The sequence below is a fragment of the Channa argus genome, chromosome 6 (assembly GCF_033026475.1).
Source record: "Channa argus isolate prfri chromosome 6, Channa argus male v1.0, whole genome shotgun sequence".
Classification (NCBI taxonomy): domain Eukaryota; kingdom Metazoa; phylum Chordata; class Actinopteri; order Anabantiformes; family Channidae; genus Channa; species Channa argus.
In genome coordinates, this window is record NC_090202.1 from 15,816,283 (window position 1) to 15,840,332 (window position 24,050).

The window sequence follows — 24,050 nt, forward strand, 5'->3', positions numbered from 1 at the left end:
GGAGGCACGAAGCAAAATAACTCCTCCCTCTCTCTGTCCCTCTCTATCCCATCTCACTGCACTTCTCTCTCTCTCTCTCATTCCCCACTCCTCTGCCAAAAAGCAAAGCAAAGCTCAGCACGACAGTCTTACACGGCATGGTGACCCTGGGCTGAGCAGAGACTGAGGCTGAGGGAGGAAGAGACAGAAGGGTGCACCGCACAAAAAGGTTGATCAGTGGAGATGAGCAGATAAAAAAAAAAAAAGACTGAAGAAAGACAAACTTACATATGCCATTGGAAGTCTGTATTTTTTTTAAAAACTAAACCTAAAGAGCTCCTAAAAGGGTTTATAGGGGATTTCCCCCATTTTGCTTTGTACCTCTCATAATTTTGTCATTAAGAGTCACTGCTTTAGACCAAATGGTCTGACAGCCCAGTTTTTAGAAATGCTGTAGTATCTTTTGACCAGAAACACATAACTATTATTGGTCTAATGCTCTAAAATTTCTCTACTAAACCGTGGGGTGGGGAGCAGGCAAACACATGGCCCAGTTGTCCCCATTGGCAGATAAACTTCAGCTCTGGGAACCTGGAAACAAATAATACCAGCACCCAAAAACAAGCCAAAGTCAGAGAAAGAAATGCTAGATAAAATGATTAGGCATATAAAGATAAGTGAAAGATATGTCGGGAAGTTGTTCTGAGAAGTGAAGGAGGTGCAGAAAAGAAGTAGGGAGGGGGCTGCTGAGTTTTGCTGTTGTGAATTGTGTCTGGGCTGGGATAGACAGCTACCTCCGCCAGCCTCACTCTGGACTGCATTAGACATGGTGCTCAGATAATTCACTGCTGGGGATGGGGGGGGGATGGGGGGGGGGGGGGGGGGGGGGGGGGGGGGGGGCGTAGAATGTTAGACAGAGGGAGAGCTGTGCATGGGAGAATTTGTTTTGTTTGACAAGAACTAAAAATCAGTTAAAGTAATCTTTCTTAAAAATTGCTGACTGTAAAATATCACTCTAATCACTCTGTAATCGAGCCCAAGGGTGACAGTTACAACAAGTAAAACTACTTCTTTCACTGCGTCTTTTATTGCCCAGGAGCTGTGTAAAGCAGTGGCTCAAGAATTAGAAAGATATTATAGAAAAAAGTGCTTTCTTACTGAGACTTCAAGAATACTACTCTGCACAAAATGATGCTACAGCCAGCAGACAGCTGTATTAGTGTAGCAGAAGTTCTGAAAACAGGAGAATGAAGAAAACCCTGCTCTAGCCAAGCTCAAACATTAAGGGTTTTTTTTAGAAATCCACATAAAACCAAAGTGTAAATAGGATAATTTGCTTTTACAAGGAGTTTTTTTTGTTTTGTTTTTTAAAATCAGAGAAGACTTGTTCGGTACTGGTCTGGTTGTCTGCCAATTAAAATACTTTGGTGCATAACTTTACTGTGCCAGTTTTTACACTGCGGGCATAGACAGGCAAGCTGTTTCCCCGTTTCCAAGATCTATATATTAATCTGCCTCGTGCTTCATATTTCTGTACAAACAATAACAGGTGTCATCTATGCAAGAAGGTAAGGAGCCTTTCTTTAGCTTAAATGATTGAGATTAAAGCAGCTGCATTTTCTAATTTTGCTTCTAATAAATGAAACCTATTGTGCGATGCAATTAAACCTCCTCCACACATCCCATGTTGGGAGCCTAATGATTACAGGAGTATCTAGGAGTGAGGTTACCACATAACCATAACCTCCACATTACCAATACATTAAGTACAGCAATTCACTAATTAGTCATTTTCTCATTGAGATTCTTTATTTATTCAATGTTACATTAACCTAACATAAATAAACATTTTTATGAACAAAAGGCACACAGTTCAAATATAAACAAAGAGAACATCTGTACAGTTTGTCTCAATAAAACATGTCTACCGTCTCTGAGAGATGAGTTTCAGGGGGTTTGTTGACAAAAGCGCTACCACGCGGCTGTGACTGTAGCAGCAGAGTTGAGTCTAAGCGTAAAACTGCACACTCTTCAACCACCAGGTGAGGGACCAGAGTGGTAGGCGCAAAGGCAAAAACAAAAACAAAAACAAACAAACAAAAAAAATACAAAAAACAAAAAAAAACACAAAAAACAAAAAACCTGGACATTTACATTGTGTGCATGTCCATTAGAAAAAGTCCCACTGAAATTCAAACTCACGTTCCACTGGTTGAAGATTCAGGCCAGAAGATTCATGTCCACTAAATAAAAAGATTCAAACACGGAGCACATAAATTTAGAAAAAAAAAGAAAAGAAAAAAAAAAAAAGCATATAGGCCAGAGGCTGGGTAAACACTCACTATGATTTTTGTTAGAGAATTATTGGCGGGGTGAGTCAGTGTAGCCATGGATTTTCAATGGAAGCTTCTGATTGGTTGGATGTTGCTTCCTCAGAATAATAAACGTCCAGTTGGTCATTCACAGTACTAGCAGGACACCTGTCAACTACAGTGTGTATCCTGATGTGGAGTTAACATACAGCCATACCACTAAGTCAAAAATGATACCGGGACTAGAGGTTTGGGGTTTGCTGCATCCAGAATAATAGGGTAGATAAAATTCTTGTGTCTGATGATTATCACTAGGTTCCTGTTCATACTTGATAACAAAGTGTGGTGTGTGACTCCTGTGAAGTTTATTGTAGCTGTTGTCAGTCTTTATCCACCTCTGAACACTGAATAAAACAGGAGACTAGTTTGTTAGTCTAGTTTTGTCCAGTCCAGTTTGTCTCTTGTGTCTTGCTAGACTCTAGTCTGTGTGGATCCAGTAGACTAGAGACCTGAATCATGGGGTATTTGCAAATATTACATCTACTTTGCTTTGACCTTCTTAGTACAGAAGATTGGTGGATTGAGTCAAATAAAGTGATTTCAATGGACCTGATTAGCAGGACTTTTGAGTACTCTAAGTTTTAGCTTGTTAAGACGTTCTTTTTCATCTGAAGTGGCACACTCCACCCATGTTCTACCTTAACAGACTAAAACAAATTATGAGTAAGTATTTGCAAATAATGACAGATCCAGGCCTGATCCAGGGCTTAGACAGCGACAATGCTGGGTACCTCCTCGTAGTGAATGATAAAGTAAGGGTAGCTCTGGTCATCGTTGAAGATAACATAGATCTGAGGGTCCATCCAGTTGTCCACACAGGAGTCGTAAAGGTCACTAGAAGGGTCACGGGGGTTGATGGGTGGAGGTCGCCGCATAGAGGGATTTCCTACAGTAAACCTGTACAGACAAAAGCAAGACTGACTTAGTCATGAGGGTGGTATTATACATATTCTTAGTTAGCTTATAGTGGAAAGCAGAAATCTGTGTATTTCCATAAGACAAAAATGCTGCTAACAGATTTCCATTCAGCTCTGCAGGTCTAGAGTTACAAAATATAATTTAATTCTAAATTTAATGATTACAAGGCTGCTACTTTATGTGTTTTAGTGCAGCTTAAATAATAAGCATATTTCTCAATTCTTAAAATAAATGTACTGTAGCTACATGAAATGTGCAAGCTTGCTGGAACCAAATAGTTTTTCTTCTGTTAAAATATTCATGCCATGTCCAGTCATCCTATAATCCATTAATTGTTGCAGCACTTTTCTCCAGAGTCATATAAATATATTACATTCTAATATGAGAAAACTTCCAGCTACAGGCAAAACCAGTTGGAAAGGTTGTTGAAAGAGTCTGTGTGCCACATATTATTGTGACGAAAGAGTGAACCACACTTCACAGATAACGTGGTTATTAGTTTATACCCCTGCCCATGTCTGTAAACAACATCTTTATCTGTGCTGTGCAACAGATTAAACCCAGGTTTGGGTGGAGGAAGGTCATGTGTTGCATGTTTCCAAAGCACCACAACGACCTCTGGGTGCACCACAGACTATCTGCTGCAAAATAACAAAGCTGGTGATGTATGATGGGTTGATCCAAATCAGCTGCTTTACATGTGTGCTTCTAGATTTGACTTGACTTCAAGAGGTGGGAGTAGGATGATGCATAGCATGATTTAATGATGGTTTATGGAAAAGAACCTCAGCATTTTCATCATCCAAATGAATGCTGATGTCTTATGTATATTGGAATTTATAAAGCACTAAGTGTGAGGGGTCAGAAAAGGATGTTGTTTAGGTATGAGCTGGAGGGATCATTGTATCAAAAACACCAAACCACACATTTAGGAAAACTAAAACACATACCCCAATAAAAACAGGATACATACGGCCTTGATTTAGCATGTACCAAACTATCTTCTTCAGAACATTAAGTCATAGTTAAGCTCTAACACTGAAAGAAGGCTCATACAAAACCCACCAAAAAATGTTATTTTCCAAATGGATTTATCTGAGTGCTTAGGAAAACAAAAATCTAAAGCTCAATATCAAATTAAATAATCACATTACATAAACTGGGATTTAATCAGTGTCATTTAGCGGCAGGTGGAGAGAGATGTAAATCCACCCGTAATTAAACCCATAAAAATGTTCCCACTATTATCTAGTTAATGACAGTGCCCACACACACCTGCCGGTGAGGACTTTGGCCAAAAACATGCAGTGGACTCCTTTGGGTGAGCGTTTGGAGAAGTTGTGTGAGTAGACAGCCTTGCGGGCAAAGTAAGAGCCCTGGCCAAACATGGTGGCATGTTTGCCGCAGACCCGTGGGTCGAAGTTGTGCTTGCAAATGCCATCCACCACGTCGGCCGAGGTACCGTGGAAGAGGTGGCGCTCACTCAGCAGCCGGTCCATCTCAGACATACGTCGTGCCATGTACTCCTTCTTCCTGTTAGAAAAGAGGTGAAAGAGGAGAACTTAGCATATTTTAGCTGTTCAGAACTTATCTTTTACTCTTTTAAATTGAGAAAATTGTTAAAAAGTAAACAATCAATAAACAGAAACGCTCTTCTATCCACCAATGGGAACAGACCATTGCATGAAGCCAGATCTTTGAGGTCATGATTTGGAATATATAAAGAGATGAGAGTAGTGTTTCTATTTTAATCAAGCGTGCACAGGTGAAAACTTTTTAGGCCAGAGAGGCTGTGACCCAGACACAACCTTACATGACCCCGCAACTTGTGAACTGACACTGCATGCATGAGTATCGCACACAAAAACACACTTTAATTTTCTACTATCCAGTTTTATAATCAAGCAGCTTGACTCCAAACACCAACAACCAGGCTATTACAGGCCAAAACACACACTCATGCAAACAATCAGTTATGGCTTTCCTGTCATAACCCGAGTGTGGGAAGAATAAGTCAACAACCATTCAGAGAGGGCATTACTTTCAGAATCTGTACACACACGCACATTGTCACACACTATCAGTCATTGTGAAACCGTGTGGTACCAGTCTGTGTGGGAGAGTTTAACTGTCACAGCTAATATGACCTGCACTGCTCCAACCACAGCGGTTAGCCCACTGTGTTTGCGACAGGAACATCATCATCACCAAACATCTCTCCATCCGCTGTGTTCACACACCACTGTGGATACATTCTCACGAAGTCCCACACAGCTGGTCCCACATGCCCTATTTCATCTGTTCTTTCTATTTGCACAGTGTTTCTCTCTTTTTTTTGTGTGTGTTTCTGTTTGCAAGAAACAGCTGGGCCTGAAAAGTGAAACCTGTTTAAGTTAAGGTTAACACATTTTGTACCACAAAAGTAAGACATGCATATATAGGGCATTACATTGGGGCCATAATGTTATGTAAACACAGATACAACAGATTTACGGTGTGCTTTTAAGTTGAATAGTATTTTGTCTCCGATTGAGGCCATCCCCCTAATCTAACCACTTAAAACCATGCCATTCTCATGACTCAGTATTTGATGATCAGCAATTCAGCAAAGTTATGTTCAGTAAAATAATAGCCACAATTGCGTCAAACTCAGATGCCACAGCTGCACCTCTCAGCATGTAAAGGAAAACAAAACATTCAAAAGAACTGAGGACACTAACACATGACAATATTACATTTTCTCACCCTGAGAGAAATGTTTCCTTTGAAATACTGTTTTTTTTTTTTTTATTGTCTGGTTTTGATTACTGGAAATCACTCATGATTTGAGTTAAGAGAGCAGATTAGATCTTGAGCAATGAGGAAGCACTTTAAAAAAAGTCATACATTAAATGCTTTCGTTCTCACCTCTTGTACTTCTCCCAGAGGAAAGGGTTCTGCACACGCAGGATCTTGATAATCCTGAACTTTGTCTCGGACACCGTCTTGTGGAAAAGGCTGTACACCGTCCGGTAGCTGCGGTCTTCACGTGAGACTGGCACCTGCAGGAAGTCTTGGCTCATTGTCATAGGCAACCACGTTTCTGGGAAAAGGCTGGGTGGGTTTGTAGTCGTCAATGAGAGGGGATGCGAAGGGGAGAGATCCACAGATGAGGAGGAAGAGGAGGAACATGGGAGGGGAGAAGAAGAGAGGCCACCTAAGGTCCTAAATTGAGAAAGAGAGAAAACAAGGAGGAAAGAAGCATTAAATATTTTATTAGACAGCTACAATTCACATATCGTTTTCTATTTACTGGTAATAGTAATGGATAAATGAAAGCAACACAATTACGAATCCATCCAATACACAAAAGACATTCTGACATACATATACAGCATAGTAACCTGTAGTTGTCAGTGCCGAATACAATTATTGCTGGAATGAAAAAGCTTATGTTTGTGTGTTTATACAATTATTACAGAAATGAGCTACGATCTTATATTATGATATCTGTTCTTTCCTTTACCTTCATGGGAGGTTTAAAAAAAAAGACAGTGTTCAATGCTTAAGTCAACCTCCAAACAATCAGTAACATTTTTTTGGTGTATGATTGGAGCCTAGGTGAGATGGACATACTATTAAACATTTAAGGATTATTTGGTTTGTTTAAACAAAGTCTTGATTTATATCAGAGTAAAATTTCTTTGGAAATCACAACAAAACAAACTGCAGAAAATAATTGGCTCCTTAGCTACTGCACCAACATTGTGTCTGCCAATTTTATTCTTCAGCAACAAGTAGTACATCACACCATGCTACCTACATGTATTGGTACTCCCCACAGCTTTAGTCCAATGCATTTCCAGTCAAGGTTGCATCCTTACATAAAACAAAACTAACGTCTGCTGCGATTAACAGATACATCTGTCCTTCCAAAATCACCAAACTCTCACCAATGTTATCACAGCACTGAATGTTGGAGCAGCTCCATACCAAGCCATCATCAACCAAACAAAACAGCAGGGTGAAAATGAAACTCAGATGCCTAAAGGGGGGGACGGGGGTAACAGAGTGAGGGAAAGACAGGAATGAGAAATGAGAGCAAGACAAAGGGGGAAGAATAAAATGCCAATTGCAGAGCTGTCAGGGAAGTGCCAAAAAACTAGCCTGTCTGGCATTTGAGTCAACAGTGGTTTGGCTGTCAAGTTATCGCTCTCTAAGTGTAAATGCTTTTAGTCCTATCAGCTATAAAAATGCGTGCATGTGTGTGTTGTTATGAGACTGTGACCAGTGTGATTCTGAGTCAGTTTTTCTCATCATTTTTCCCTCTCTCTCTCACATCGTCTGTCCGGTCTCGATCTCTCTTTGCAATGGATGTCTCCATTTCCCACGTGCTTTGAAGAGATCACAGACAGCCTGCTGCAAAAAACAAGTGTGAAATGAAAAAGGACAGATAACAAGAGACTGATCGAGTTGGGGGAGACAAAGAGTGAAAAGGAGAAAGATTAGGACAGCCAACACGAGATGGGAGAGGGGGAGTAGACGGCTGAAAATAACATCACAAGGAAAGATAACAGAAGGAAGGGGATAGAGGTAGGGAGGGAGTGAGTGTGACTGCCAATCAAGCTAACAACCTCAACCTCCAAATGTTCCTAATACACACACTTTGGTCATTGCATTACCATGCAACGTAAATATACTGAACCCAAATGTCACATGTAAAAACTAAGACTTTCATGGTAAACTGTCTTTTTGTCCCTAATACGTGACTTTGTGTTCTGAAGTGTTTAATGGAGGCACACACTGCACAAACCGATAAAAAAAGTCCCAGAAACAAATCTCTCAATCCAAGCTCCCTGCAGTCGCATTTCACACTCCTTCATTTACCAGCTCTACTCTGCTGTGCGCCCAGCCTGGAAACCATTTAAACCTCTCTCACTTCCTCTCACTGGCACTCTAACTTGCTGTCTTTCTCCTTCATTCTTTCTCCATTTCCTGCTTCCCCAATCTAATTTTCTCACTTCTTCCTCATGCATCTCATTCTTTCCATTTTGTCTTCTCCTGACAGTCAGGGCCCTGTAGGAACAGCTTGTGCTAGTGTTCACTCTACGTGTGGGACACTGGCAGGACACAGCTAGAGCAGCATGCTCTGCAAAGAAAGTGATAGAAATCTGCAAATAGGGTGAAATGACTCCAATCTGGCACCTTTTGTTTCAGGAATATCACCAAGGAATGGGCAGTGAGGCAAGTACTTCAAGAACAGGACAGCTGAAAAATTTAAATTCCCCAAAATTTGAGCTAATCTAAACTTAACAGATTTTCTCTTTATTTATAAGAAAAGTAGTAACAAAGGCCAAAAAGACCAACAATTTCAATTCTGGAGGCTCGCAAAAGTGAAATCCTCTTGTCTTTGTGTATCTCTCGTCATCTGTTTCCTCTGTTCTTGTTTGCTTCATTATCTCATTTTCCATTCATCTAGGCCCCACTTCGTTCTGCACAGGGCAGAACCCAGTGTCCCGGTGACTCTGTTTAACTTGCCAAATTCCCGAGCTCTGATATGCGTTATAAGGCTTTCAGGTTGAGCTCAGGCTGCCAATGCAGCACAGTCTTGGAATGGATTAAAAGGTGAATGTATCCTTCAGAGGCTTTTGAGTATTCAGCCCTGACTGTGACATTAGCAGTGTGTACCGACCTCTGTGTGCCTGCCTTTCTCCTAACAAGAAATTGGGACACTCTCGGAACACAGAAAGCCACGAGGAGACAGTGTGTTACATACTGAAGACCCATCTTTGTGTATGCACGTGTGTGTACATGTTGCCAGGCACTTAAATGGAGGACTTTGTCTAATAAACAATATGGGTTCATGTCTAAAATACTAAATGTTCTCTAACAAGGTTGAGATCTGACAACCAAAAGCATTGGCAAGTCGCCCGCCAGTAAGTGCAAAGGGGAAATAGACGGGGAAAATGTGAGACTATCAATCAGGTGGATGACCTCTACCTCTCGGCTGAGGACTGACTGTTCCCGCCACTTTGCCTTAATACTAACAATAAGGTGCTTATCAGAATGCACTGTGTTCCTTAATAGAAGTTAATATACTGCTCAGAAATAATACTTTCTAGCACTTAAATTACTTCCATATGAAGAAAACCAAGAGCGTTTGAAAATCAACTTGTTGTTCAGCTTGTCTGTGACGAAGCAAAATAAAGAGCCTGCAGCCATTCTAGTAGTTGTACTCGACCACAGTGATGCTTTGAGCTAAATGCTAACATGGTTACAATGATCAGGCTAATATGCAAATGTTTTTTTCCACCATTTTCAGCATCTTATTTTACTGTTGACCTGTCAGCAATGAATAAATAGTCATCAAAGCTATTACACCTCAGCTTGACGAGGACGTAAACACCTGTAACCTCTTTTATAAACATCCATCCTTTAAAACGCTGCCACAGTCATTCCTAGAACAAAGCTGCTACAAATCTGGATCAGTAACATCCAAACTAGAATTCAATTCAAGATATATAGGGTTAAATGTCTCTACTTACTGTAGATGAGGTGTGAGCATCACAGAGGACATGAACATGGGTCGCTTTTTGATTTGACGTCTGAAGCCAAAGACAGCATTTTGCTGGAAGCCCTCCCTGATGTTGAGGATATACTGGTTCTGAAGCGTAATGAATCGCACCTCTTTCAGGCCCCTTGAACTCGCCTCCTCAATAAGCTTAACCACCGGCTGTGAGGAAGAAAAATAAGAGAAGAGCAAAGACATGATATAGAGTTTGGCCTCATTAAAAAAAGAAATCGACAGTCAGACAGACAGACTATTCTCCATTTTCTTTAAACAGAGGAAGAAGGAAGCGGGAGTTTAAAAAGGTAAAGGCTAGTGCAATGTGTGCATTGTTCAGAGAACAAAAAGCTAAAGTGATAATAAATACTATCATGAGACACAAACTCACATACTGAAAGAAAACAGATTGAATTTGTGGAATAAATTACAAAGGCTGATTAGGTGTGTGATCCCATCCCTGCAGCTAGACAATTGATTGTGCAGATTTAATGCATCTGGCCTCATGGACCATCCACTTAAACACATGCACACACCTGCACGCGCACACATCCAGTGTGGCTTACCTCGGAGTATTCCCTCCAGCCAAAGTTGTCTCTGCAGTAGTACTTCCACACTGTGTGACAGCTGGGGGTAAGGTTTGGGCTCGTTGTCGAGGTGGGTAGAGGGCTGGGGGGAGTGGACAGTCGTCGAACGCGGTCAAACTCTAGGTCACACACTCGCATTGCTCCAAAATCTAAAGTAAACACTCGACCCCTGAAATCCAAAGATAAAGTCATTGTAAATAAGCAACTAATGCAAGAAAAACACAAGACACATTCAATCTGTCAGTTAACATATGGCTTTGGCATGCTGAGCTTGTTGTTAAATGGTCACAGTTTATATTTTCATCAACATATCCACATGTCTGGTCATGCGGATGCTGATGAAACCCTAATCTAACCCAAGTGCCCTGGAGCGACCAAGCCTTTAATTTCTTGCCCAGTGAGTCACACAAAATGACAGCGTCAACTGACATAGGTGCCACATGTATACATGCTATAGAGACAAAAAGAAAAAGAGATATTGAAAACATTTTTATCTGATTTTATTAGATCAGTTATATTGGCGTAGGTGCTAAGATTTATTCAGAACTACAAAGAAGATAAGGTCTTTATACAAAGCTGAGCTCAATGGCTGCCGACTGTGGCTTCATACTTATCGCTTATACGGTCTTGTATACAATAAGTATTGGTTTTCTCATTTGACTCTTGGCAAGAACGCAAAGAAGCATATTTGCCAAAACCTTTAGACAAAGATAATGCTTAGTTATAAAACAGTGACTTAGTGGCATCATATTATAAATGGTAAAACACAGAGGCTTAAAAAGGTCTGGGCTATATATAGACATATGACCAAACATACAAAGTATGCTCAAGTACCATCATCTGCTAAGTAAGTAAATAGTGGAAACAATATCATGTGACACATACAACTCCCCTTAACTGCTCTCAATAAAGCAGTTAAGGAGAGCATTGTGTGTTTGTGTACATCTGTCAGTCCCTCCCCATTAGTCCTCCATGGAGCCTCTGGCAAATTCTTTCTGGATCAGACGTACCACGGTCATAAATGTGGGCATCATACTGTGGCACATTATGCCACTGACAGCAGACAAAAACATATGCAGAGGCACACATGCACGCGGACACAGAGAGAGAGAGCGAGAGAGAGAACACAAACTTTTTAAGACATTCACACTGGAAAAGCACACAGAAAATATCAGCCTGACAGTGTTAATGGCTCACTGCATTTCGCTAGAAAACTACATTTAGTCATTTAGAAGATGCTTTTATCCAAAGCGACTTACAAGGCAAGGTACAAGGCAAGCAAAAATCTAAGTCAAAACTAATTGAATGTAATTTCATAGGTTAGACATTTTTGTGTGTGTGTGTGTGTGTGTGTGTGTGTGTGTGTGTGTGTGTCTCTGTCTCTAAAGCAGGGGTTCTGTTCTGCAATGTGTATCTGTCAGGGTTGTTTTAAATTCAGGATAAAAATGATAAACTTTACATGGTTCCCATATGAAAAACACAGAGGGAAGTTGTGAACCTGTTGAGTTATTAATTTAACAGCCTGTAGAAGTGAAACCTCATATTATAATGAGTACACTGCTATAAGTATTTAGTTTCATCTACTGTAAGAGCAATTACTGGTCACTGAGGTTACAGGCACGCACACAGACACACCAGTTTCAGTTATGATAATGATAACAGGAGGTGTTGACTAATTTTCCAAAAACAAGCGCATACTCTGACACAAATACTAGACATGCACAGTGCATTCAGAGCACTTCTGCTAAGTCATAGCGCGATTGCATCTCTGTGAGAGGAAGTGAAATACCAGTTCATTCGCTGAGCACGTGCGGAAACAAAACAGTAACAGAAACAGGTTATGGATTATTAGACCACCAGATTACCAGAAACATTATGCAGATAGAGTACATAAAAGTCCACACATGTTAATGTCTTATGTGCTGTTTTTGTGCACTTGACTAATTAAAAAGTGTTTTGGTTTCATGCAAAAGAAAACAGAGAGTGAGTTTTAATGTTAAATGATAGAGATGGTACAGGGAAGTTTGATACAAAGGACGATAGCAATACCTGATACAAGAAAAGTCACTCAGAATGACGAGAAAGAAAGCACTTATTAACTGTGAAGACAAGTACAGTTTTGATTTCACCTCCGTGCTCTTTACTGTTCACTTTTTTCTTATATTTGTCTCACTTCCATCTGTAATCTCTCTACTCTATACACAGTCTCATCACTTCTCACTATTTACCGCTTCAAATATTTCTGTTCTCCTTATTTGTCTAAAAGAGCTTTGTGTGTTTACAGTATATCAACTTGAGAGTGACTTATTATTTTATCGCTGTCACTCACTTCTTACAAACACACACACACTCACTTATAGGTGTTATTATGAGGAAGTTAAGGAACTTTGTCACATTTACAGGCAGCCTCACACTTCACTGATTACTTCTGTATCTCTGTCTCGTTTGCGCTTTCACACACACAGACAAAAAGACAGGTCCTCAGAGAGGTCAGTCATGATTTCCTCCCTTGCTCCCAGGCTAGTTTGTTTGGTCCTAAAAATAAAATTCCACTGGTTAAATTAAGTGCAATGAGATTTGGTGCTTTCAAAGCGGAGGCAAATCAAAAATTAGAGACAGACAGGAGGCATGCCCCTTCCGGCAAGGTTGCCACTTTCAAGACCACACTTGAAATGTTCTGAGTTCACACACACACACACACACACACACACACACACACACACACACACACACACACACACACACACACACACACACACACACACACACACACACACACACACACACACACACACACACACACACACACACACACACACACACACACACACACACACACACACACACACACACACACACACACACACACACACACACACACACACACACACACACACACACACACACACACACACACACCTAATAATTTAAGAAATAGAAACTTGCAACAAAGCATGTGATGCTATTTATGCACTAAACCTGAATGCATGTATTTCTGCTAAATGTGAGAGCAGGGTGTTGCTGGAAAAAAGCATGTTCATCAAAACCTTTCCCTGGATAAATAAAGGTTAAGAAAACTCACTGCACTCTTAAAATAGCTATTAATCCCCCAATGCACACACACACAAACAAATACACCTTGAAAGTTTCTCACGGCTGCGCAAACATTCAAGTACCTGCATACCAGCATCAGTCAAGCTTTTGTGAACGTCACAGATGAGAAAAAAAAATAACATGAACACTCGCTCACCTTTGCACGCACAAACATGCCTTCTCTCAACAGATTCAGGGGACACATGCAAACTCCATCCAGTCACACCTAGATAAGTCAGCTAGTCAACCAAATCTGCTGACAAAGACTTCTTCCAATCACTCACACACCCTTGGTGTCATGGGTTGGTGTTATTTCCTCATTTTAAAGCTACTCATTTCCACTTATCTATTCAAATATGCTTCATTTTACTTCATTTTTAGCTCTATAGACATGTATTCAAATATACAAAAAGAAAAAAGCAAATGTGCGCCATCATCTCCTGCCTGTACTAGATCATTTCTGTAAGAGTAGCTTCCTGTTCCCCTCTACACTGCATCATTAAGCTCATAGTTCAGGGTGTCTTTTCTCTCACAGTCTTTTAACCCATTAACTTTAAAGCTGCTGATACACTATACAATGTGCAAGAGAAATGAGTCTAAGATTGAAAATTAAAATTAAGCACATAAGAGATGATAAAGAAGAAGGGACAGCAACAGAGTTAAAAATGATACTGCTTGAGTGCAGCGGCGAAGCAAACACACCTTCTAATGTCTCCAACTCTTCTTTAGGTCCTCAGGGAATGACAAATGGAGTTAAACTGGTTTTCAAGAGCAAGAAAGACCCAGTAAGAAACAATTACAGAAAAACAAACGAGGAAGAGGGGGATAAGTAAAAAAGATGGATGGATGGCTGGATAGATGGATGAAGGCAGACTCTGAGTAATAAGAGACAGAGCAACCCAGACCTCGCCCCTCTGATTCATGGAATCAGTCTGTCTGACACATTATAGACACACACAGAGAATTACACACACATACACAAAGCCTGGTTATTTGATTTTGTCCATTTTCACACACACAATCACCCCACGCAAACCAGCTCTCACAGACACAACCATCTCTGATTGTCTTTGATTCGTGACTCAATGAGGCAACATGGAATCAAATATAAACACACACACACACACACACACACACACACACACACACACACACACACCTTGGTGTCAGGTCGCTCTGCCCTTGGTGCTCTGTGACTCTTTATGTCAGTTAATGACAAGCAAGGCTTTTATCACCTGGCTGAAGAAAGGCTCTCTCTTCTCTTACACACACAAAGAAATACAAAATGTGTGTGCTCTGTTATGGTTATACAAAAATCAAGAAGTTTTTCAATTTTCCCTTCTCACATAGGTATTATAGGAAATGTAGGTTATTATGCCAAATCTGGTTTAATTTTTTTCGTGAACATAAACATAATGTAATACTTTAAAAATAAGCCTCAGAAAACTAAAAGTGCTGATTTTTCCTCATATTTTCTCTTGACAGACACACACATACACACTACAGCACAGCATAAATCTGTTAACATGCAGCTGTACCGTGGTGGATTATTACAGTATAACTTTCAGAAGTGATGACTTTGACATTCCTCCTTACTGCTGAGTTCATGACTGAAGAGGATTAGCCATACTTGTATTCCCGCTTATCATATGGATGGGATTAACCTGTGCTATGGATCATACACACATGGGAACATCTCAGTACAGAGCACATGCTCATGTACACACATACGAACAGTACAATAGCCTCTACAGCACATAATAAGGCACAGATACACTGTCCCATCCTCTTCTGCCACACACGCATACACACACACACACAGCAGAAGGTAAAACAGGCCTGTGTTGCCATACCGACAGTAGAGCTTGTTAAGTCATCTGCTGCTCTTTAGATCACTAACAATGTTATCATTTGGCTGCTGTAACCACGGTGATTCCTTTGCCCTGTATGTATATGTGTATGTGTGTGGGCTTGCGTGTATAAAGAGACAGGCTGGATTGCACGTCTAAAGAAAAGTATCAAAGGAGCTCTCACACACACCCAGTAAAACACAAAGCTTTGAGTACATGACTGAACCAAAACAGTACAGAAGTTTTCACCATTTGACACCAGCCTGAAGACATTGCTGAAACTTTAACTGAAATTTAATAATGTTCACGCCTACAGAGATAATTTAATTCCACATTTTCAATTTTAAACTAACCTATACAGTAAATAAATGCTGGACAATAAGAGACGTCATGTGTTTAGGAATGAAAATGTACAAAGCTATTTCAAAAGTTTTACATTACGTATTCACTCTAACATTCAAATCTAACCATCAAATCTGATTTTATGATGTAGAAATGTAGAAATGCACAACAGGGACAAGGAGGATTAGGCCAAGTAATACTTGTTTTAGGAACGCATTAGTCAGGTATTGTTCCCTTTGTTCTTGATAGGTTTATATTTAGTATGTCAGTAAAAACTAGTGTAAAATAACTGCATTTTATTTCTTTGGCATAAACGTCTGACTAATGCAACTGACTCAAAGTGTGTATGAACTTGGTTTTCAAATTTGGGAATTTTCTGCTAAAGTAATTACAGTGTCAAGGCACTTATAACAAATGACTGTTAAAGCCAGTGTTGAATATGTCTGACTCTCACTCAACTTATAATATATGTCAACTGTCAAGCAGATTATATACAAATGGAGAACATTTTAACACCAAGGCACATAATAGTCTCGCCATTCACAGCAAACCCCAGGGTAACATCTGGTAAACTAAAGGCCTTACTTGTAGTCGCTAATATCACTGTTCATTAGTCCACCAGGAGAACAATGGTGTCAATGGCAGAGCTAGAAGGAGGGAGCCAATACTTTCCAAAATGGACATTGTTGAAAGTAGCAGACGTAATTTCATGTTTTGAAATGGCTGAGACAAAGTCCTGAGCTTAATTCTATATAACACTGCAGAAGGACCTGAAACCTACAGTTCATGCAAGGAAAACAACCAATAGTTGAAGCTGTTCTGTAGAAAGAAATGGGCTAAAATCCATCCAAGTTGATGTGTTAGACTGATAAACAGTTATTGGATACATTTAATTGATGTTATAGCTGCAAGAGGTGATCACAGCAGTTACTGAAGGCACAGGTTCACATATAGTACTATTACCACACACAAATATCTAGGACTGAATGAGTTTCCACGCAAATAAATCTGTGATTTCTGTAAAAAAATATTTTTTGGACTAGCGTCCCTTTATGAGCTTTAAACACTTCTGTTAAAGCCAGACTACATTTGAGGTCATATTTAGAAACGTATATATTTTAGCATAAATGCTTCACAACTGTTCAAGCAGCACTGTTTGCAAATATATGTCAAATATACTGATACAATTATTGTGGCATATGTAGTTTCTACTGGAGTTTCAGTTAGGTAAACCAGATAGTCCTGTCTGACTGAATCAAAGTGTAACAAACTCAAAATGTCTCAGAAAAATTTGGGTTGACACCACCAGGTGCACACTGTATTTGGGGAGCAATGTGCACTTTGCATAGAGTTTCAGTTGAAAACATGAGTCAACTCGTCAAAAACACAGACACATACAGATGTTTTTACACACTCACACGTTTCTGCCTGTGCGTGTGTTTGTGTGTACTGTCCACACAGATGTAAACAAAGATAAACACAACAGGGCGTTCATAGATCAGGGGGGTGTTGATGTGGGTCATGTTTTGGAGGTATAACGCTGTGTCAGTGACTGAACAAGGACTGCGCTTCAAACCCCCACCAATGCTGTGACTAAGAAAGTGCTTAAATTTGTTGATAACATTATGTTATGTCTTCATAATTTAATTTAATATGTTAGCCTCACTTTTTGAAGACATTTTTTGATTGTGAAAGAAATGTGCAAGGGGTTTCCTGCTGTTTTAGAAACAGTTTTGTTTGATGAAAGATTTTCATGAAAGACCCATTAAATGAAACAAGATTAAATATATTCAGAATAAAGAATGCTGTGATGGCCACCCCTGCTGCCACACAGTCCAGTTATATCTTTACAGTTAAATCCAGTTTGAATCTTGAAATCTTGAATTTAAATGTCAGTAGCTCACCTGCACTGCACATTTTGCTTTCTTTGATTTACAGTTAGTAATTTAGTACATTGAATACATTGTATTATTTTAAAGATTGTTAAATAAGGAGTCATTTTAATATTTGTAAATTCAGTTTAATTGATAAGTTGTCAGTATATTAGTTTGTATTTGTAGCGCGCACATTTAGTGAACTTCTGTACAGTCACACTAATTATTTTTGCTTGAGTTAATCATAATTAAGTTACCAGTGCAGGTGGAGCTGCTGTGGGCTTCAGCTGCTGAAGGACATCTTGTTTAACTGAGCAAAAGGACCCCAGGAAGCAAAACATCTAAATAGAGGAAGTTGTTGATTGGACGATACCAAGAGCCTGCTACCTTAAGGGGGGATTGTAATTTTTGTTGAAGGATTTTGGGTTATTTAGCCATTTTATGTTAGTTATTTAATACAGTTATTTTGGATAATATCTGATTATTTACATTCAGTAGATTTATTGTTGTATTTTGTTCTGTATAGGTTAATTGTGAGGTTTTGTTTTTCTGTTACCCCTGGTGTGTCTTTAATGGTCTGATCAGCCATTATATATGTTCCCCTGTGTGTTAGTTTTGGTTGGATTGCTTTGTGTCTTTTAGTAAGTCTAGTTTGGTTTTGTTTACCTCTTTTATGGGCCTAATATTTTTTAATGTGTTTTCATATTTTTGAGGTAAATAAAAACGCCTTTTTGTAAACAATAAAAATCACTTGTTTTCTTTTGCATACTTGCTCGGTCCGACACAAATGAGGAGAAAGGGTTTCTGTGGAGGGTCATTAAATATAAAAATATGAAAAGCAACCTGGGTTAGAATAAGGTCAGCCAGAGTGCACATAGATATACTCCTTGTTTTTGAATGTGCCTGCATAGTACAGTGTCACAGGAAGCAGTGCATGCTCCTTTATGTCACCCCATTGGGGCTTGCCAACTGCTTGCGTGTGTGTTTATCTATGCGAGTTTGTGAGAAAAAAAAAAAAGTCATCTATCTCTGTCTGTTACAACGCGTGAGTGTGAGCACTGCAATACACCATTCCGCTCTGTGCAGCAGATTCGTGAGAGCTTCTGCGTGACAAGCAGTGTGTGTATGTTTGAGTGTACATAGCGGTGTGCGTGTCTATGACCTAGGGAAGGAGAGAAGCTGCCAAGTGCGTCTGTGTCAGTGACCGCACAAGGCAACTGTGGGGTCATGGAAGTTCAGCTTTCTGCCATGAGTGCTGTAAAGTCTGGTTTAAATAGACATCCAGCCAATCACATGGCTGGGCATGAGAGCAGGAAAACACAGGAAATAGATAACCAATATCAGTGGTGGGGGATGAAGAGCCATACCCACACAAGGGCACGATAGCTGATATGACGTGATACATGCAGGATACACATTAACTAGAAGACACACAAGGCTAAACTCACACACTGGGAATCAAAGGGACTAATAGAGTCTTTCACACATGAATAAATAAACTACACTTAGTGCATTAACAGCTGTGAAAGTAACACTACAAGCACATTCACTTGGCCACAGTCCATCAGCTACACATGTACAGAACAGCTGTAGAGTCAGAGCTTTCAGTTTGCCACTGGTGGTAAAACCAAAGAGGAAGCTCAGGCCAAGGTTTACTGTTTCCAATACAGCCGAACCAGAAGTGGCTTAACATTCACCAGCAGCCTATCAGCTTACTGCACCATTGTTGCCATGTCGCAAGTACCTATCAATTTACCACACAGTAGCCTTTTCAGCAGTACTTACAACATGACAAGGTACTGCTGTGGCTGCAATGTACTGTACTTTCCAGCTCTATTCATCCATTTAGAGTTTTTTTTTTTGTTTAGTCAGAATTTGAAAATTGCTCTGGCATAAGGTTATTAAAGATCTTTATCATTATTGAAAAATGGGTTTTTGTAAGCTACATCTAAAAAGAATAGGGCTGGCAATTTCAGTTTTTTTATGGTCAACAAGCCCCACAGAATCACTAACAATAACCCCCACCTACTCACTCACCTGATTTTAGTTTAGTTTACTTTGTACATTCTCTTAAGTTTATTTCTGTATTGAGTCAAGTAAAAAAGGGATGGTAGTTCTTAGCATTTAAACAAACATGTTTTTTGGATGACAATGGAGGTCAGTGGCACAGACAAACCATCTAAGCTCAGGTTCCGGATTCACAGACGTCACAGTGAGTAGATGAAGGGCAGTGTTTTAGACTTTTAATGGGATTTGCTAAAAGTAACAGGAATGTAGAAAATCACGAGCATTGCCCTTTAGATTTTGTTGTCTGGAATAAACAAAGATGTTAGAAACTGATGCCCCTCAACAAGTGCATGAATTGTGGTTTCAGTTCCTAATTTAAATTTATTGAATTGAAAGTGAATTGACCCCCTTGCCCACAGACATTGATATAAAAACAGAAAAACAGAAGAACTGTGTTACTGGTTCCCCTAACAGAATGATCCTGAATCTAAATAGGGGGCACACAGTAGCATACACACAGTTGAAATAAAAAACAACCTGCAAGTTGCAGTGAACACTTCACTGGGATACTTACTGAAACTTGAGCCTGACTTGCTCATTGTCTGGGTTGCAATACAGTCTCTCCAGCTGCTCCTGGGAGTCATCTGCTATGCTCTGCCATGTCTGACTGCTGGTCCTGCAGATCTGCCAGTGGTAGGGAAGTACAGTGTGATGGTGGGCACAGTCACTTCCATAAACACACTGTCCTTGAAGGAAATCCACACAAATGTCCACAGAGTCTGACTGGTGTGTATGATACTGGAGCTGGGTGAGCAGCTCAAAAACCAGGTCCAAGGAGGCCTCTTCGCTTTTGTCCTGAAATAGCACCCCTTTGTCTAGCTGCAGCAGGAGGGGAATAGGTTCCTGGACTCTAGTGCAGTCTTTGACTGGAGGGTCTTTAGCCCCAGAGGTTAAGAGGTCATTGCTTTTGATGGTCCCCTCTTGGTGAGGAGCCTGTGGTGCAACTATGGGAGGTATATTCCCGCCTGGGGGTGATATTGTCACGGTGCTCCCGGCAACCCTGAGGCCAGGTTTCAGCTGAAAACAGCTGTCGGGGGTTGGATCGGTGATCTTGGGTCGCTCCTCTCGCCGCTCTGTCTCCTCCAGCTCCGCAGTAGTATCGCCTATTTCCACATCACCGTTTCGGCTCATCAACGCAGGCTCTCCAGTCCCAGTTGTGGCATCGTCCGCAGCTCCCTGGTCTTTGAGACACACTTGGTCCATGCAGTTCTGTTTCACCACAGCTGCGGCGCACAGGTTGCCCGGGGTCCGGCCCGGTTGGTTCCGAGGAACAAACACCCCATCCCCGGAAACTAGCGTATCCGTACTCAGTAAAGAGGTCAGTATAGGATCCTCCAGGGCGCGGTGGAGGCATTTGGCGTCTAGTTTCCTCTGCTTCTTTTTGAAATAAGGTTTCACCAGAGGAATTTTGTCAGGGAGCCCCACGATCTGCTGTTCCGTGAAATCTTCGCCTTCGTTCATATTTAGGCTCATATCCAGGGAGATCCCAGTCGGTACACCGTCTCCTGATTTCTGGATAATGTGCAAAGTTTTATCCATGTCCCCCTTCTAAGCCCCGGCCGTCCTGAGAGAAAGGAAAGAGAAAGAAGGAGGCGGTCATCAAAGACAACATAATCCTATAGTTTCCAGGGTGAAGCCATCCTGGTGCAGACAGCCGCGATTAACAGGGCTGAGCTGTTATACCATAAAAACAACAGGCAATTCTGCTTTCCTTTCCTGGAAAGAAAAAAAAACCCTCCCCTTTATTAGTCTGAAACGAAACGCAATGAACATCTCCGACGTCTTTTACAATAATGACCCTGCAGACATCAGCAGGAATAATACAGCAACAGCATAACGATCTGCGGCTGCTGACACATTATATGAGAATATTACAGCCTGCGTTACTGACCCGCCGTCGGGGGGAAAAAAAAGGAGAAAAAAGGTTGATGCATCTTTTAGCAGCGGAGAAATATTACCTAATCCTGCTGTAAGGATCTCAAGACCTTCGATTAATCATATGACAATAGTTATAAGTGGACAGTTTCGGCTGTCCTGGTGTCTTTGGTCTCTTACTAACGTCATGCCTGCAATTACAGCTGCGTCTCTGAGCAAGAGCGATAAAATCACCGCTGTAACAAAACCCCTCTCTCTCTCGGGACTATATATTTTGATCACCGGAGTCCGATACGCTGCCCCTGCCGTCTACGTGCTGCTTACACAGCGTTGCCCGAGCAAGTTTGCACGTAGGCTGGAGTCGACTCTCTCTCTCTCTCTCTCTCTCACACACACACACACACACACACACACACACACACACACACACACAAGGCACTGCGGCGGAGCAGCAACAAAAGACAAGCGGGACACACGGAGGTTTGTTTAAAAAAAAAAAACGTCGCCGCCTTTCTTCTCCTCTTGCCAGGAAACACTTTTTGAGCAGACCCGGAGCTGCACGGGCCGAGAAACTGGAGATTCTAAAAAGCCAAACGGCGGAGCGCTGTAAAAAGCAGGCAGGCTAGTTTGTTACAGGACAACATTTCCACGGCTTTAGGAAAACACGACCAATCTTCGTACATTTCGCTCAGACCAAGACGACAAAACTATACCTGCGCGACAAAGTCGGCCTCTGTCCCGCCCGGTCTCTACACTCTTTGGTGGATAAAATCCAGTGCGCACATCGGCGGAGCACCGTTTCCAGTCTGGGTAGAACCGTATCCGTGTCTGGACTAGACTGTAATCCAGTTAGTTTGCCCCTGTCCCTCTGCTGCCCCCGCGGCTCTCATGCTCTGTCTCTATTTCATGCTGCCTGTCCTTCTCTTTGTATCCTTCAGCTGGATAGAAAAGCGCAGGAGAGCGCAGACTGACAAAGAGCAGAGCACAGCTGTGGACAGAGCCTCTTTGCCTGACTGCCTCCCGTCTCCGCACAGCCAGGCCCCGCCCTGTAACCTGGTCACAGGCGGGGCTTCATGGGCCTTCAGGCCGAGCCCCGGAAGTAGTTGAAAAAGTATTGTGTGGTATTGAAAACAGGTTGTTATTTATGATTGATTTGTATTTTGGAGCAACATGTTATGTACAATACATTTAATACTCACTCAACACCCACATTTAAAATTTTAGTTCAGTCAGAGTGGAAAAATAATGCTTTTAGGCATGGCTGATTAACCTGTTAGAGGCCTGTGGGCATTTTCTTTGTTGGGCCCTCTGCACTTTGGATCAAGTTACCATTATGTAGCCCAGTCCACAGTGTGCACAAATCCCCCAAAACGAACACTGCCGCAGGTTTTCTGTGTGACAGTTTGGCTACTTTAGGCAGGTATTTCAAAATAACCATAATGTGATTAAAAGAACGTAATAAAAATTGAGTTTGCCCAATTACTCCTCTACAGGACAGGTAGACAAGATTCAGTAATGATGCAGGAGAAGCCAATATTGTACAGTTGGTTGGGTTCAAGTATCAGTACAAAAAGTCTTACAGTGAACTGGGTTTTGAGATCCTGGGCAACTCCCAGTTTGCCTGATCATCTGGACTTGCTTAAAGTATATGTACACTACTTAGCTAATTGAGTCCTGAGAAAAATTATTCATTTATCAAATACATAGTTTTCGCAGCCCAAAACTTAATGGCACAAGATTAATCAGTATAGTCTTATAAAATTATTAAAGGTACACAAATAAACTAATTGTACAAACAGATGAAGTATATCTTTTAGGAACTCAATAACCAATAGTTTAATTTTGTAGTCAAGGTCAAGGTGGGGCTAATGAGAATTTCGTGCTAAATCAGTAAGGTGATCATCTGTATCTAGACAGTGACCATAGCTGATAACAAACTGTAAATGGGGTGGGAAAGGAGTATAATTGGAAAATATTAAAACATAAAATGGAAATATTCAAGTGATAAAAAAGATTATAAACATGTTCTAATTTATTTTTCCATCACTAAAAAATATCTTAATGGATGGCTCTGTCAATATCTGCTCCTACACATGAGCTCATTTGTGCAAACAAGAAAATTGGTACCTCAAATATTTTGTTAGTTTGAAGATAATTGTCACTCCTCTCCTGACAGTTACTGTCAAGATGTGAAACTACACTGAGAACATCTGGATATTTTATCACCCCACATTATTTCACAAGAGACTAAACATGAAACCAGCTGAGACATAGCCATCAAAAACTAATAGGAGAAGGATGAATCTTTTTTTCTTATGCTTATCTAATATCTTCTGGTATTCAAGAAGGCTGACTATATTTTGTGCAGCTGATTTGTCACATTTCCATAAGGGAGTGTAATGTTTACTGACTGCATGTTGAGTCAGCTTCCCTCTCCTCCCTGTTTTACCAGAAGTAGTTTTTAGGAACCTGCTGTGCTGCACTGCCTTCCTGCATCAGTTTCGCTGTTTTCAGACAAGCCCTCTCAACCAAACGGTTTCTAGTGTAGT

The 24,050-nt window shown here is 40.8% G+C and overlaps 1 protein-coding gene across 2 annotated transcripts; it reads right to left on the minus strand.

Moving 5' to 3' along the window:
- Nucleotides 1-1,766: 1,766 nt before the first annotated feature.
- Nucleotides 1,767-22,549, minus strand: tiparp (TCDD-inducible poly(ADP-ribose) polymerase). 2 transcript variants are annotated; one of them, XM_067507270.1, is made up of 7 exons: nucleotides 22,215-22,549; nucleotides 20,141-21,190; nucleotides 10,380-10,569; nucleotides 9,794-9,981; nucleotides 6,177-6,473; nucleotides 4,545-4,802; nucleotides 1,767-3,248 (listed from the first exon to the last, which is right to left on the minus strand). In XM_067507270.1, the coding sequence occupies exons 2-7, from the start codon at nucleotides 21,163-21,165 to the stop codon at nucleotides 3,059-3,061; spliced, it is 2,148 nt and encodes a 715-aa protein (XP_067363371.1). In that variant the 5' UTR covers nucleotides 21,166-21,190; nucleotides 22,215-22,549; the 3' UTR covers nucleotides 1,767-3,058. The 2 variants fall into 2 exon arrangements, with proteins under 2 accessions (XP_067363371.1, XP_067363372.1); XM_067507271.1 differs by lacking the exon at nucleotides 22,215-22,549 and adding an exon at nucleotides 21,585-21,891.
- Between the last annotated feature and the right edge of the window lie 1,501 nt (nucleotides 22,550-24,050).

Coding starts and splice junctions, on each gene's coding strand:
- tiparp (XM_067507270.1), bottom strand. CDS start 21,165: ATGGATAAAACTTTGCACATTATCCAGAAATCAGGAGACGGTGTACCG. Junction 10,570..20,140: donor CAAGTCAGGCTCAAGTTTCA/GTAAGTATCCCA, acceptor TTTGGATTTCAG/GGGTCGAGTGTTTACTTTAG. Junction 9,982..10,379: donor GCTGGAGGGAATACTCCGAG/GTAAGCCACACT, acceptor TCTTCCTCACAG/CCGGTGGTTAAGCTTATTGA.